The sequence below is a fragment of the Danio rerio genome, chromosome 17 (assembly GCF_052040795.2).
Source record: "Danio rerio strain M-AB ecotype USA chromosome 17, GRCz13ab, whole genome shotgun sequence".
NCBI classification, from domain to species: Eukaryota; Metazoa; Chordata; class Actinopteri; order Cypriniformes; family Danionidae; genus Danio; species Danio rerio.
This window is the reverse complement of record NC_141037.1, coordinates 24,331,790-24,348,710: the sequence shown is the minus strand read 5'-3', so window position 1 is coordinate 24,348,710 and position 16,921 is coordinate 24,331,790. Positions and strand designations below refer to the sequence as shown.

Below are 16,921 nucleotides of genomic sequence, written 5' to 3'. Positions count from 1 at the left end.
TTTTTAAAAAATTGTACTTTAAAAAATGTCTATAAATGCCTATTTTTCAGCTACGCATATGGATTTATGATATGCCTCAAGTCAGTTGTACAGTCTACATGCCAGCTGTGAAGGTTTGATAGGAGGTCCTATAATTATGGATTGGTGTTTTTGCTGTCCTACTGTGAGGAGAACAGAAAACGATTCACTCAGGTGCAGAAAAGCTCATTTGGCATTCTCCGTTTCTCTGCTACACCGTTATTAATGAAGCTGCTTGAAGAAAAACATCTTAACTGTGAAAGCGCTCCGATGGCGATACCGTGATGTACGATGGCACAATGCCTGCTTCCTTCCACACGTTCAACCATTTATTCGCCTTTATTACTGTTTCCAGCGGCTGCCAAAGACACTTCATCTGTACGCTGAATGGATGCGTTACATTAAAGCGGTTAGGGTGTGAAAACACATCACCTAATCACAACCGAAACAGATTTTTAAAGAGCGCTACATTCCATTGGACAGGAGCATTTGCAGTGACACATTTCCAGTCTTTAAAAGAATGCTTTCTTAATGTATAAAGACTCAAAAAAGATTCAGGTTTAAACTTCGAAAACACTTGATTTTTCATGAATTTAATAACCTTAAATGTAAAAAAAAATCTGGGGATTGCAGACTTCATACTTAAACAGATGGTGCACTTTTATTGTTATGAATTGGACAAAGTACAGCAGAATAATGGAATTAGCCCCAGCTTCTAAACAAAAGTGCAATATTGTGGAATTCTTGATTTTTTAACGTTTACTTTTCAAGATAGAGAATACATCAAGTGTCTGAAGTGATCAAATAAGGCTATAGATACAGATCTATGAGTTGCATGGACCATGCTGAAATATAAACACTATTTGTGAATTCGGGAAAAAAAAACAATTATGGGACTGTATATGTCAGACTTGGTTGTTAAGTTGCAAGCATTTTTAGCATTTTACTGTTCAAGTAAACAGGAGTTAGATGCCAAAACTACCTAGCTTGAAGCAATGCAAATCTGGCCTCCAATGTAAATACATTTTCCAAGTAAGAAAGTTGTGGCTTAACTTAAATAAGAGATGTAGGTTTGAATCTTGCTCATAATTGGTTTCCAGTGATAAAACTAGTAACAACAATTTAACACAGTGGAGGGGGTTGCTAGTGATTTCCAAAAATCTAATTAATTTGATCAAACTATTAGAATTATCATATTTATCCATAACCTACAGAAGAAAAAATGAGCATTTATTAGTTACATTAAAAACAACAACATGCATATAAAAAGCCATCAGCCTTTCGATTTTTTTTTCCATTGGATTGCACTTGCAGAAGTGATTACATTTGATTGATTTTATGGCACAATGTTAAACTTTGAAATCTTTATGGCACTCATATATGTTAAAAATAAAGTCCACGAATGAACATGGAAGGTGATCTCCAAAATTACACCAAGAACAAATATTGTGCCCACATTCATTAGATGAGGTTATTATTAAGGCCCATTCCCAATCCTATACCTTAGTCCTTCCCCTTACCACTACCCCTTGTTTTGTGTGTTTACGTGTAGCGGTAGGGGTGTCCCAATTCTCTTTAGCTAGAAGGCATAAAGCTAAGGGAAAGGGGTAGATGGCTCTTGAAATGGAGATTTTTCAGAACCATACTTGAAACAAAAGGATATAAAATTTTCTCAGAATACATAATCTACAATGGCAGCATATATGCACACGGAAGTCAGAAGATGCACAAATTAGTATTTTTTTGTCCTTATTTTTTACAATAAATAAGCATGTGTTTTAATACATTCATAACTGCTTTTGTGTTGTACGGTCTTGATTTTAAAAAAAAACAATAATGTGTGCAACGTTTGTATGTTTATAACCACCTCCGAGAATGGGAGGGTCGCAAGTAACTGCAAACTCTGATTTAACAGACAGACTAATAAATAAATGAAGTATCCATTATCTTGCATAATCAAAGATGAAGATCAATACCTCAGATTGCAAATAAAGTAACTTCTATATCTTATATTTGGGTGGTTTAAACCAGGGTCTCGTTCCTGGAGATCCGGTGCCCTGCAGAGTTTAGCTTCAACTTGCCTCAACACACCTGCCTGGGTGTTTCAAGTATAATCTAGTGAGACCTTGATTAGCTTGTTCAGGTGTGTTTGATTAAGGTTGGAGGTAAAATCTGGACCGGCCCTCTAGGAACAAATTTGGTGACCCCTGGTTTAACAAACAAAGAAATCTTCTGAAGACTCAAAAATTTTGGCTTCTGTAATTAAGGTTAGATATATTACCAAATGGGTAACTGCTCTGAAACTAAAAGAGGAGTTCAATATATTAGTTAAAGCAGTTTACCAGAGAACCCAAAGTGCTGGCCATATCAGTTTAGATGACTGTAATGAGCAACTCTCAGCAGACACTGCCGGATGTCTTATACTCCAGATTTCCTAATATGAGTAGAAGATGTGTTTTCCAAGCACCATGAACATTTCCTCATCTGCAGCAGCGGCGCTGAGGTATTTGGGTGACTTGGATGAGGGTACGATAATACCTCTCTCCTTCCTCCACAAACCTCAAAGTGTGTCACAGGGTGGTTTCTACCTCGTCTGCAAACCCTGAAAACCAGCTAATGACACACACACACACACAGGATGTTTTTGGAGTTGAGAAAGAGACAGAGCTGTGCCTGTATTTAGATGACCACACTGCGGTTCAAGACCGAAAGCAGACTTCATATGAGCGCTGATCTGTCTGAATCAAAATAAGTGCCAAGAAATAAAGGAGAGCTCACGAGGAAAAATACAGCGCTTTAAACCACTAAACGAGCCATTTTGTTTTGCTTCTAACATGTCCACAAGCTAAGTAATTATCAATAAAAATATTCTTAATGGAATAAATGTAGGTACAAATCCAACAGCGTGAACCTGATTCAGTTAGGTTGTGTGTGTGTACTGTATACAGTATTGGACAGAGTGTTGAAATTACCGGAACAGCTGCTGCCCCTCTCGTTAGGCATGAAGCCAAGCTCACATACACACAGGAATCCGCCTGGAGTGTTCTGACAGCGGCCATTAGCACACAAACTTGGGTTCTCCGCACACTCGTCGACATCTGTCAAAAACAATTATTGGGTAATCAATGGATCTGTCTTTGCAGGCAATATAAGACATGAACCCAGTACAAAACCTGTGTTTCTGCAATATATCATCCACTAATACTTCACCACCTGTATTTGGAAGCACAAAAATGCCAAAAAAGGCATCTTGTAAAATTAAAGAGACTAAAGTTATTCTTATTTAAATGCTATTCTTCCATATTATGATGATGACTTTATACATAGAAGCATGGATGTAGTTTGGGATCCTCATCGGTGCTGCATTTATGTTACGTAAAGAAATAAGCTCTCACAGAAATGAAAGTTAATGTATAACTGGATTGCCCTTGTGTTGTTCCAATCCTATATGCCCTTCTTTCGCTTTCATATCACAAAAACAAGAAATCTAAAGAAAATGGCCCACTTGTGCTCATCCAAATAATGGCAGTAAATAGAAACCAGTATTAAACCCCAGATAATAACCACAGGAGATGTGTGTTAACGATACTCTAAGTGTTCTGGAGGCATACAATATAGTTTGGCGGAAAAACAAACCCAAAAATGTATTATTTAAAGAAAATACTAACACTGACCATTGGCCTTTGTGCATAACTGCCCATTAATAAGACCACATCACCGTGACTCATCTAAATAAAATAAAATAAAATAGAATTGAGTTGAATTGAATTAAATTTAATCTAGATGAGTCACTGTGATGTGGTCTTATTAATGGGCAGTTATGCACAAAGGCCAATGGTCAGTGTTAGTATTTTCTATAAATAATACATTTAAATTGAATTGAATTAAATTCATTTCAATTCATTTTAATTCAATTCAATAAACTTTATTGTCTATCCCACAGGGGTTGGCAATTTTTCTTTAGAAAAGGCTCACACACAACAACAAAACATAAATACACTATTATAAAACATAAAACATAAATGCACAAAACATAAACTACACAATATTTTTTAAAAAAATCCTATATAAAAAACCAATGGCAGTGGCAATAAATGTCTTCTTGAACTTAGCCTTTTTTTGCTGAAGGAACATTATAGCGTCTATCAGAAAGAAGTAATTTAAAGAAACCATGCAAAGGATGGGAAGAGTCTTTCACAATAGTAGAGGTTTTCCTTTTTATCGCTGCTGGTAATATATCAGTGAGAGGTGTTTGCCTCTCACCAATTATTTGACTCGCTACATTTGCCTTAAAAGTTTATTTGTGCTTTTATCGGAGAGTGAGTTAAACCAGGCTACAATTTTAAAAGTAAGAACAGACTCAATAAGTGATTTATATACGACAATCAAAATGTCTTATATTTTCTCAACAAACTCAATCGCTGCTGAGTCTTTTTAAAAACTCATCTAGATACAGAAATAAGAAATGTGAATTAATTTAATCTGTCAACTTTCTTCTCTGACGCAAGCATGTATGTTGTCTTCTTTGCAACAGAAGCTTATTGCATTATCATCTAACAACTAGAGTTCACACAATCTACATTATTTTTGGGTAATTTATTTCACACTTTGTTAGCTAGATTTATCAAAGTTGGGATTTTCTGGGCAGGTCGGAGTGAACTGTGGCAGTAATAGAGATTCATGTAACAAGCAAAGTGATGATTTTCATCTGTGCATTTGTAGACAAGTAGACAGATTATATTTTGAACTGGATGACCAACAATTTTCTTCTCTTAAAATTAGACAAGACAGTATTATTACTTATTGGGCCTAAATCCTGTACACAGAAGATCTCGCAACTCGCACCTACAATTAGAGGGATACAAAGTTAGCATTAGCTCTACTATAAAAGATCTGGATGTCATATTAGACAGCAATTTAACTTTTGAAAATCATATATCCCATGTCACAAAAACTTCATCCATTCAATCATCTGAGAAATTACGCTAAATTACGAAGTATGCTATCCATCTCAGATGCAGAAAAGCAATCCATGCTTTTATGACTTCTAGGCTGGATTACTGTAACGCACTGTTTGCTGGCTGCCCAGCATCCTCTATTAACAAACTTCATTTAGTACAAAATGCAACTGCCAGAGTTCTTACACGGTCTAGAAAATATGATCATTTCAAAATATAAAAAATGTTGCTTCTTACATATAAAGCTTTAAATAATCTAGCTCCTGTTTATCTAACCAACCTTCTGTCTCGCTACAATCCAACTCGCTCTTTAAGATCTCTAAACTCAGGGCTTCTGGTAGTACCTAGAATAGCAAAGTCGAGTAAAGAAGGTCAAGCAGCTGCTGTAGTTTTCATGGAGGAGTGGAGAGCATGAGACTGATTCCTGTGACGCTTCAGGGACAGACGAGTCTTCGCTGAGGCCCAGCTTCCAGCCTCCGCCGCTGAGACTGCAGCTCTGCACAAGACGTTTGGCCAGTGGAAAAATTAAAATGGTCGTGTCCAACTAAGTCTGGTTTCTTTCAAGGTTTTTTTCTTCACTTTCGCCAATTGGTGATGTTTTTTTCCCTCTCCGTTGTCGCCACTAGCTTGCATGGTTTGGGATCTGTAGAGCTGTGCATCGATGGATTTGCTCTCCAGTGTCTAGACCCTCAGTAGTGATTGTTAAACCACACTAAACTGAGCTGAACTTAACCTTAAACACTAAAAAACTGAACTACTCTGTTCCAATTTACTATGACCTTTTATGTGAAGCTGCTTTGACATAATCTACATTGTAAAAGCGCTTTACAAATAAAGGTGAATTGAATTAAATTGAATTTGTTTTACACCAAACACTATACCCCAAGAAATATTGGAATAAATGGTACAGTATGTGTAAAATGAATAAATGTTATTTGAAGCATTCGTATCTTTTAAAAAAAGCAGGGTGTTTTTTTTTTACTTATATAAATTGGAAAAAAGGAACACAGTATTGGAACAACGCTGGAGTGAGTAGATAATGACTTTTTGGTTTAACTATCCCTAAAATTTGCAATTCAAAGATAGAATTATATTGAGTTATATTCAGTATATTCATAATATGCAGTTACAAAAGATATGTCAATGGCAAACCTGTTGAATTATCAATTTAAAATTGTATAATTAATGATCTGAGTTGTATAAATACAACTGCTTTATGGCACATTTGTTGCTTTTTAACATTTCTCTCATTGATTCTGTTACATATTTTTGTTTGTGGTGAAGAGAAATACGATAGCAGCAGTGTTTTGGTAACCTTTGACCCCTCACCTACACATGTGGTGCCCTCACTGTCCGTTCTATAGCCGTCATCACAGAAGCATGTGTAGCTCTCAGCAGTGTTATAACAGATTCCTGCACCACAGATATCAGGTCTCACTACACACTCGTCAATCTCTGATGAGAGAGGAAGAGGAAAAAAACAGGTAATTTGTATTTAATAAACATCAGAGATAACATCACAAATAAATGAAGGACAATACCAACTTTTAAACCAACAAATATTGCACATTCCATCAGAATATTTTATATTAATCTTTGCAGAGAGGAAAGAATGTCTGAAGCAAACATAGTTTGTTGGTTAATTAACTGTCAACAGTTATACTGAAAAGGCTGTTGACTTTAAAAAACTAACTAAATAAATAAACTAATAAATACATGCCAGGGTTTGTCCTAGGAATCTGCTTGGAAACAAAGAAAAATATTTTTCAACTTCTTAATTAATCCACTGCTTGTTATGGCCTGTTCATGACCTATGAAATTGGAACGCTCTACGTACAAGTTCCTGGAAAAATAAACAATAATGATAATACAATTACTTTTTAAATTCACCATCTGTCCAAAAAACAGTAGTGTTGTTTTAATTAAAAAAATAATCTTAAAATACGCTTATAGAAAAATGAGACAGAGAGGTTTCTAGCATTCATATGTTTGCTTTTTTTTGTCATTCAGCATACTTTTAAATGTATATTTTCAAAACAGTGTACAATTTTAACATGGAACATTTATTGTTTGTTAGCCAAAACATTGATATCATAATTATAGTCTTATAATAACCTTGCAAATTTCAAATATATGATGGATGAATGGATGGATGGATGGATGGATGAATGGATGGATGGATGGATGCAGGATAAAAAAAGTGCATGCATGGATGGATAGATGGATGAATGAATGGGTAGATGGATGGGTGAATGGATCAGTGGGTAGACTGACAGGAGGAGAAAAGCATGGATGTACAGTATGTATGAATGAATGAATAGATGAATGGAAGGGTTGGTTGGATAGATGGGATGGAAAGACAGAACACAACAGTCAGCTTGTTTGTTAGCCAAAACATCAATATAATAATGACAGTCTTATAGTAACATTGAACATCCCAAATATATGATGATATAAGATGGATAGTCGGCAGGATAAACAGGTGCATGAATGAATGATAGATGGATGAATTAATGGGTAGATAGATTGGTGAATGGATCAATGGGTAAATGAACAGGTTTAAGAAAGCATGGATAGACGGATAGATCAGTAGATAGGTGGATGGATGTAGAATATATAGTTGCATGCATTTTTGGATAGATGAATTAATAGGCAGATAGATGGATAAATGTATAAGTGGGTAGACGGACAAGAGGAGGAAAGCATGGATGGATGGATGAATGGATAGATGAATGGATGGGTTGGTTGGTTGGATAGATGGGATGGAAAGACAGAACTCAACAGTCAGCTTGTTTTTTAGCCATAAAATCAATATAATAATTATAATCCTATTAATAACATTGCACATCCCAAATATATGATGAAAAGATGGATAGTTGGCAGGATAAACAGGTGCATCTATGGATGGATAGATAGATGAATGAATGAGTAGATAGATGGATGAATAATGCATATACAGTAGAATGCAGAATATATAGGTGCTGCATGGATGGATAGATGAATTAATGGGTAGATAGAGGAATAAATGGATCAGTGGGTAAACAGACAGGAGGAGGAAAGCATGGATGGATGGATGAATGGATGGATGGGCTGGATAGATGAGATGGATGGACAAAACTCACCAGCCAGCTGTGTTGGGGTAATGTCCTGACCTTCATTGGAAGGTGGAATTGCCACTGGAGCCGGTGGTGACACTTTCTCCACCACCTCTGGAGAGGGACAGGTAATAAGAACAACATAGAAAGAGAAAGAAAGGTGATATATGACATAGTCTGCTTAAAAAGCCCTGATATGTGCCCTAAGGATTTGCAAAAGAAATTATGAAGATAGCATTATTAGTCTTAATTTGGTTAAAACTGAAAACTGAACAGGTTCAACATCTGGGACCACAGCAGTAGCTCTGAAATCAACCAATCACTGTCCTGACTGCATGTGTCAGCTAAGGTCATGTCTATTATATGAACTGCTTTCTATTAATTTCAGAAATCTTTGCATAAACCAGTGTGTCAAGTGTAAAAGAGGTGTTTCTGGGCATAAAGTGGGACTGAGACCTGGGAGGGCAGGCTCCATCCTGATTGTGGACACCCCGGGTGAAAGCTGGGCTTGTCCAGGCTGTACTACTGACCTATCAATGCTTATGGGGGTAAAATGATCCTTTAAACAGATAACAGACAAATGATACACATTCACTGATCCACAAAGAGATAAAGAAAATTTATTGGCAACTAAAGCAACAAGCTTCTGCTCTGACTGCATGAGGCGTTAAAGTGGGCGAAGCTGTAAATATCTTTGGCTCTGTTCCAAAAGCCACACTTGATGCTTACTGTACTTGCAGCTTTGCTATATTGAAGTCCACTACTGTCTTTATCATTTTATATTTTAGAAAGGTGCCTGTGAGACCAGGGGGCAATGAAGAAAATAGCCTATGACAGTCAATCAGAACAGACTTCTTAGTCAGGGTAACCACTAAGTCATTTTTGACAAGAATAAAACAAGGCTGTAAGGGAAGTACAGTGCGATCAATATATAGAGACTGTTCAGCTGCTGAAATGTTATCTGGAAAACAAATATGTAAATACAGTAGCATGTTTAACTGTAAAGCTTATCCCTCACAGCCTCACTTTCAACCATGTTTAATTAAACATGGTGTTTAATCTGATGGTCTGTTAGTTCAACGAAGTGTGGAAATGGACCACAAGGGTGGCATTTGGTACAGAGTCTTTATCAAGTGGAAGAAAGCGAGATGCAGTCTCACAGATCTCCAATTCTACCTGCTTTTCTCTCTCTCACACACTCATATACAAACAAACATCTTGATGTATGTATGAAATGTATGGAACAAACTGGGTTTACACTGCTGCAAAACAATCTACCTTCAGTGAACATCTAGACTAGGGTTTTTGAAGTTTTGTCATATAGATTCACAGTCCGGCAGAATTTTGTTCCAACTCTGAATAAAATTCAACTGTGTTAGATTTTAAATAGCATGTTTATTTGTGTTTGATTGTGGCTAAAGCAGAACTCTGCAGGGTTATGGCTCCGTGGGACTTGCCTAGCTTTACTCTTAGCACTTTTAAAAAAAATCATCAAATATCCTTTAATATATTAATACTGTATTTTAAGTAGGCATGCAATGATAAGCAAATATTTTTTTAAAAGTGCTAACATTTTCTGTAACACCCTACCTAAAGTATGTGTAATATTTTTTATTCACATTTATTTTATTTAGTTTTTTAGAACAACATTATCTCCAGCAGAAAAGACATCCAAATGTGTCATTTTTATTTATAAAGAAATCAGTGATTCATTTTCATTATTCAGCCTGACATGTTTACTGCTCCAAAATATTATAAATCTTTCAAAAATATAAAATAAATTGTTTTAAGAAAGGAAAAAGTTTTAGTTTTTTACCCAGACATTTAAAAAGAATATATTTTAGAGCAGTAATCACAATACTGTAATACAGTAAAACCGTAATCTTTTTTTCCAAGGTTATTATACGGTCAGAATCTTACACCAGCCCATGCCTAATTTCAGGTGAATCAGAATCTGGCAGGCAACCTGAAGAAGACTTTTGGGTCATTGGTGGAACTGATGAGTACCAGTTTGCACACTTCTCAAAAAGCTGCCTTTCTAAAGGGCCGTCTAAGGGTTTGGGTTTATCTCCATCCTTAATCAAACACACCTGAAAAATATAACCTATGTCTTCAGGATTGCTTGTGAATTACAGTCAGGTTCGATTAGAGATGGCAACAAACTCTTCAAGGACCAAAGTTCCTCACCTTTATTGCACTCCATTGAAAATATATTATATCCATAAATTTAAATATTTGTTCTCTCTTGTTTTCTTGTGATCACAACTTTTATTTTCTTATGATCTCAAAATAACAAAAAGTTGTTTTTGTTATCGCAACCAAAAAAAAAATCATATTTATTTATTTATTATTATTATTATTTGTACTATATTTCATATATTTAATGTATTATTATATTATTATTATATATTATTTATATCAAGTCATGATCACAAGAAAACAAGAAAGCAAAACCTAATATTGCATGGCCTCTAAGGACTTCCATAGATATCACCTTTTTAAAATCATATTTAACCTGCAGTAACATTAATTGCAATAATAACTAATAATCAGCTGATTACATATTCTGCGATAATTAATTGTTTGATAATTAATTGTCAATGAATTAAAGCTCATTTACAGCTGATTACAGAAACGGCTTTACTGACAAAATGCGCACATGAATGGTGGAGCCCAATTAAAGCATTTATTAACATTTATGAATTAAACGCATTTATTCACACACATAGACCAGAAAAAACTAAGACGAGACTTTTTTATATTACCTGAACACCACTCTTTCCTAAACTGAGGTGTTAAAAAAAAAGTTCATCAGAAAAATTTTACATCTGGAGTCAGAGAAGTTTCTCAGCAAGAAAAACTAAAGCCTGTAACAAATAGACCTTGAGCTTCTGCAGGCTTGAGAAATGAATGGTAATTTAACACTGCTATGTGTTGTTTACCTCACAATAACCAATCCAAAAACAAACACTATGCGTTTTGGGTTTCTGTAGACAGTTTTTTAGACGGTTTTGCTGTTCACAGTACTGGAAGTGATTCTAGCGCAGACAGACTCTATCGTCTGTTCTTTATCTAGATAAATCAAAACTGGAACCCCGATTTACTTGGTCTCTTACAAAGCAACACACAAATATAAATAAACAGTCACATTCATAAAACAAAGCCAAAGACATACAATAACGCATTGTGTAGCTGCAGATTGATGAGCGTAGAGCATAGTCATGCAGTCATGATGACATCATGTTCCCGCACACAAGTTTTGCTGCTATTTGCAGTGCTGCATTGATATGAGCATAAAAGCATCAGCTGTGCAGCATATTTAGCAGATCTTTATTGCTGATTCAAACCCCACCTACCTGTACAGCAACTGTAGTCACTTCAGCAGATCATTGTCATATTAAAACATAAAAGTACATTGTGTCAAACAAAGCTGTAATCTAAATTTGTCAATTTAATATAATACTTATAGTGCTTATACATCAGATTGTACTAAACTAAAATAAAACAAGTTTAATAAACAAAGATAAAACTTTGTTTTAAAAAAACGAAAATAAAATATTTTTTAATAAACTACAATAAAATATTTCTAATAAACTAAATCAATTTCTAAATAAAAATCTATTAAATATTCAATAACTAAATTAAATCAATAACTCAATAATTAAATTAAACATAAAAAATCATTTTTATTAATATTTTATATTTATTTTTATTAAACTTAAATAAAATATTACCTAAACTAAAACATTGTCATAAATTAATGAACTAAATGTTCTATAAACTAAAATAAAACCTCAAAAAACTAAAACATAATTTTTAGTAAACTAAAATGTTTTATAAACAAAAAAAAACATTTTTAATGAACTAAATAAAAAAATTCAATAAAATGTTCAATAACTAAACTAAACTAAAACATTTTAATAAACTAAAATAATTTAATCAAATGAAATAAAACATTAAAAAATAAAATGTTTTTAATAAATTAAATTAAACTAAAATAAAATAAATAAAACATTTAAAAAATAAAAATAAAATAAAACTAAACTAAATAAAAAATAAAATAAAATAAAAAGAAATAAAATTAAATAAAATTAAAAATAAATAAGTAATCAAAATTAAATAAAATAAAAAAATATGTTTAGTAAAATAGTATTTAAGTGGGCGAGCTTCAGGGGACAGACTTTATTTCAAAAGCAACTTTGAAACACAGTCTCCCAGCAACAGGACAAAACTTAATAAAGCCCAAGGACAAATTCTTTCTCTCTGAACCTGGCCCACCTCCACTTTTCAGCTGTGCAATGCTTTTATGGGCTTCTTTTGCAGAGAGGCTATAAAAATCTGTGCAGTTCATTTTGTGCGAGAGTAGTGAAAGGAGAAAATATGATGTGATGCACCGATCTTCTGGAATCCTTCATCAGCTTTGACATTGGCTTTGCAAGGTGGAAGCAATACTAATGACTCTTTCCTTCTGCCAAAGAGAGAACAGTCCTGTGTTCACTTTCTATAGGAACAACAGAGTCTTGGCTACATTTTGGATCTGTCTTGTGCAGACTAATGCCAATTCTCATTCCACTGCTTGGTGCCAAGTGTACATGTGATGACATTTAAAAAAGGAAAAGAAGGGCAGAGAAGAGGGTGAAAGAGTTCTTGCTGTATATTGTGTGTCCCTTTCATAAAATGAAGGCAAGGCAAATAAACTCTGAATCACAAACCCACAAACACAAATTTGATAGGCATCCTTAACACAATGGTGATATAAAAAAATCTACATATTCACAGACTGTTGAACTCACCAGGCAGCTGTCTCTCTGTGATGCTCAGAGCCTCCACGGGCTGCTGGAGGGTAGGGAAGGGTACTGGAGGATCCATAGGGACTTGGTGTCTGATGGTGGGATTGTTGTACCCCTGACCGTCTGTCTGAGTGTGTCCATTAGGAGGTTTGGGCTTGTAAATGTATGGTGGGGTGACGTGGTAACCCATACCTCCAGGACAAATGTCTTTAAACGCAGCTATGAGTGAAGGAAAGAAAAAAAATCAACAACACCTTCACACACATTGTCATTTTATGAAGAGGATTACCTTTAATATATAGATCTGTCTATCTATCCATCTATCCATCTTACTGTTTAGCTATCCAATCACCTACCTACTGTATCTATCTGTTTTTTACTTACTTTCTGTCCATCCATCCATCCATCTATCCATCTTCTATCAATCCATTTATCTAGCATCTTCTATCCATACCTGTGCATCTATTCATCCATCCATCCATTCATCCATTTATCCATCCATCTATCTTCTATCTATCCATTTATCTAGCATCTTTAATTCCTATACCTGTGCATCTATGCATCCATCCATCCATAACATCCATCCGTGCATCCATCCATCCATAACATCCATCCGTGCATCCATCCATCCATCCATCTTCTATTTAGCAATTTATCTAGCACCTTGTCCATATACTTCTATCTATCCTTCCATCTATCCTTCCATCTATCCTTCAAACTATATCTATCTATCTATCTATCTATCTATCTATCTATCTATCTATCTATCTATCTATCTATCTATCTATCTATCTATCTATCTATCTATCTATCTATCTATCTATCTATCTATCTATCTTTCTATACATCTTCTATCAATCCATTTATCTAGCATCTTCTAACCATACCTGTGCATCTATCCATCCATCCATCTTCAATCTATCCATTTATCTATCACCTTTAATCCATATACCTTTGCATCTATCCATCCATCCATCCATCCATCTTCAATCTATCCATTTATCTAGCATCTTTAATCCATATACCTGTGCATCTATCCATCCATCCATCTATCCATCTTCTATCCATTTTTTATAGCATCTTCTATCCGTTTACACGTGCATCCATCCATCCATCCATCCATCCATCCATCCATCCATCCATCCATCCATCCATCCGTCCATCCATCCATCCTTCCATCCATTCACTCATCTTCTATCTACCCATATATCAGTAAATCAAGCTGACATAAATGAACTGAAAGATTCTTCTTAGAAAAAAAAAACATTTTACAACAGTTTTCTTACATATCAATACTATTAAGACAAATATTAATTTAGTCTCTGATGCAGCCCATGAATGCAGCCCTTACAGGAAGTCAAACACAAACACGAAAGAACAAGTGTGTATGAAAGTGGGAACAAAATCTACAGCACAACTAAAAAAAACAGTGATGGCACGTAAAAGCACCTAAATAGCAATAACACATGCAAACTACAGTCATGTGATTGACAGAGGAGAGGGAGTGATGCCAGTAGAACAGGTGAAACCAAAAGGAGCGTCTCAGCGATCTTACCTGTCCCAGGTAGAGGACAGCGGTCACAATGAGGACCCCAGGCCTTGCCCACACTACAACAGCATAACTGTTTACTCAGCTGAGTGGACACAGGGTGCAAGCACTGCTTCCCTGAACCGACAAACCGGAAGCAAGCACCCTTCTCCTCGCGAAGAGCAGGTGTTTCGGCTGGTTGGTGGAGGTGGAAGGAAGGAGGGAGGAGAGGAGTGTGCATGGTGTACGACACAAACATGGAAGAGAGAGAACAACAGAAGAGAAGAGAGATTCCCTTCACCTTGTGTTCCATCTGTGCACGACTACATTGCCATAACAAAAGAACAACTGCCTCTATACCACATTAAAAGTGTAGGGGATAGGAATGTGTGTGAAAAAGGATTGTTTTTTAGACCAAAGAGTGACAAAAAAAAACACAGGACAGGAATACATCCGTCATTGTGCAAAGAGGTCAGTTAAGCAGGAAGCATGTAAGAAAGGTCATTTGCGAGGGTTAATAAATAAAAAGGTTGATCAGACATTGCTTAAATATACTATAACTATTATGTTTATCTTAATAGTATATAATGTTTATCTAATGTGTTTTGTATCAAGAGTTAGGTTTACATATAAGAAAAAAAAACATTTTATTGGAGCCCACAAATGAAGATTATGATCAGAAAAGTGGCAATGACTTATTGAAAACTATTATGTAAGTTGATTGCAAATATTATAGTCAGTAAGATTTATTTTTATTCAAATTATTTTGAAAGTGAAAGTAAAACAATTACACCGTTTACAGTTACAAAAAATAAAATGTCTTTTTAAATTAAGTTTCCATTCATCAAAGAATCATGTTTCCACAAAAATGCTAGTGTAAATGCTAAATATTTACTTTCAAAAGGAAAAAAAATAGTTTCTGAAGGATCATGTGATACTGAAGATAATGGAATTGAATACTTTTATATTAAAAATATGTAAACAGAAAAAATACATTTCAGTTCATAATAATATTTTATATATTTTAGTTTGATGTATATTTCCATTCAGGTGAGTATGAGACTTTCACAAACATAAACATTTAAATTAATCTGACCCCAAATATTTGAATATTCATCTACACTACCTGGAAAAAAAATCTTGTTAACTATCTAAGTTTTAGGAATAACAAATAATAACTTCTAGTTGATTATTTTGTTTCAGAAGTGGCTTATATGAAAGGTAAAGGCCTCTAGATTACACTTATTGTACCAAAATAAAATATGATCATGCCTTGGTTTTTAATTATTTAATTAGGGTAGTAAGGTCTGACTTTGCGTAGGCAAAAGCCTTGACAGAAAATAATGTACAGTATAGAATGTAAAGTCATGGTGCAGTGGAAAAAAAATATATTGTGTATGACTCATGAGCTTGGAGGACTGCATATATACAGCTCTGCAATTACTCAAATAACTTATTAATAAAGTAATCTGGAATGTCAAAGAAAGTGTTCTTGCAGGACTCTCAGAATTTATCAAGATTCTTTGGATTCATCTTTAATGCCTCCTCCTTCATCTTACCCCGGACATGCTCATTAATAGTCATGTCTGGTGACTGGGCTAGCCAATCCTAGAGTACTTTCACCTACTATGCAGTCAGGAACTTCAATGTGGAGGCTGAAGTATGAGAAGAAGCGCTATACTGCTTAAGAATTTGCCCTCTCCCCTGGTTTGTAATGTAATGGGCAGCACAAATAACTTGATACCTCAGGCTGTTGATGTAATCCCAAAGCTGGATTTTTCCTTCACCAAACTTGACGGATTTCTATGAGAATCTTGGGTCTATGCAGGTTCCAATAGGTGTTCTGCAGTATTTGTGATGAATGGAATACAGCTCAACAGATGATTTATCAGAAAAATCTACCTTCTGCCACTTTTCCAAATGATCAACCAGAACTCAAGTTATTATTTGTTGCTCTTACAACTGGGATCACTGACTTTTGTCAGGTAGTGTAGTGTACAATCTGTACATATTTATACAGTATTTGTTCTTTTTTATGTTTTATTCTTAGAGAATGAAACTCAGTAGACTGTGGATCATAACAATAAAGCACTACATACATTTGTTGACACTTATAAAGTCTGTCATGTGACATAAAACACCCTCAGGTACAGTAAATGTGTTGATGTACAAAAGAACTGATATATTAATGTGAACATTTTTCACTTTAATGAAGGGCCAATTCTAGGGTTTTATATTAAAATAGCATTTTAATAAAGCAGATAACAACAGATTTGTGTTGACAGACTTCATACTGTCAGCCAAAGCACACTCTATACATGAAAAACACGACTGACTGAAGGCTAAAAGGATGATTAAAACAGCTCTCTGATCTCCCCTGAACAAAGGAACGTGTCGGCGTGTTCCAGAGGTGTAATTTGGCAAATGCTGCCTTTCAGAACAAGGATCAGCCTCTATATTTATCACAATAACACAGACAGCACACTTAGGTTACCTCATTAAATCAAAGAGAAAGCTTGAGTGTGTTTGTGC

At 34.9% G+C, this 16,921-nt stretch overlaps 1 protein-coding gene across 15 annotated transcripts in view; it reads right to left on the bottom strand.

Annotated features, from left to right (window-relative positions):
* ltbp1 (latent transforming growth factor beta binding protein 1) overlaps nucleotides 1-16,921 on the bottom strand; it is a 161,909-nt gene that overhangs the window by 36,308 nt on the left and 108,680 nt on the right. For 6 of the 15 annotated variants that reach the window (XR_015513373.1, XR_015513372.1, XM_087290431.1 and 3 more), the window contains 5 exons: nucleotides 14,417-14,584; nucleotides 12,865-13,080; nucleotides 8,099-8,185; nucleotides 6,306-6,431; nucleotides 2,991-3,116 (listed from right to left, as the gene is read on the bottom strand). Coding sequence is in view for 13 of the 15 variants with exons in the window: in XM_087290431.1 (XP_087146557.1) it covers nucleotides 2,991-3,116; nucleotides 6,306-6,431; nucleotides 8,099-8,185; nucleotides 12,865-13,080; nucleotides 14,417-14,584 (723 nt within the window). In the remaining 2 variants the exon portion in view is untranslated. Of the gene's footprint in view, nucleotides 1-2,990; nucleotides 3,117-6,305; nucleotides 6,432-8,098; nucleotides 8,186-8,527; nucleotides 8,631-11,427; nucleotides 11,448-12,840; nucleotides 13,081-14,416; nucleotides 14,585-16,921 lie in introns of all 15 variants that reach the window. The other 9 variants (XM_087290441.1, XM_087290443.1, XM_087290442.1 and 6 more) reach the window with 4 other exon arrangements.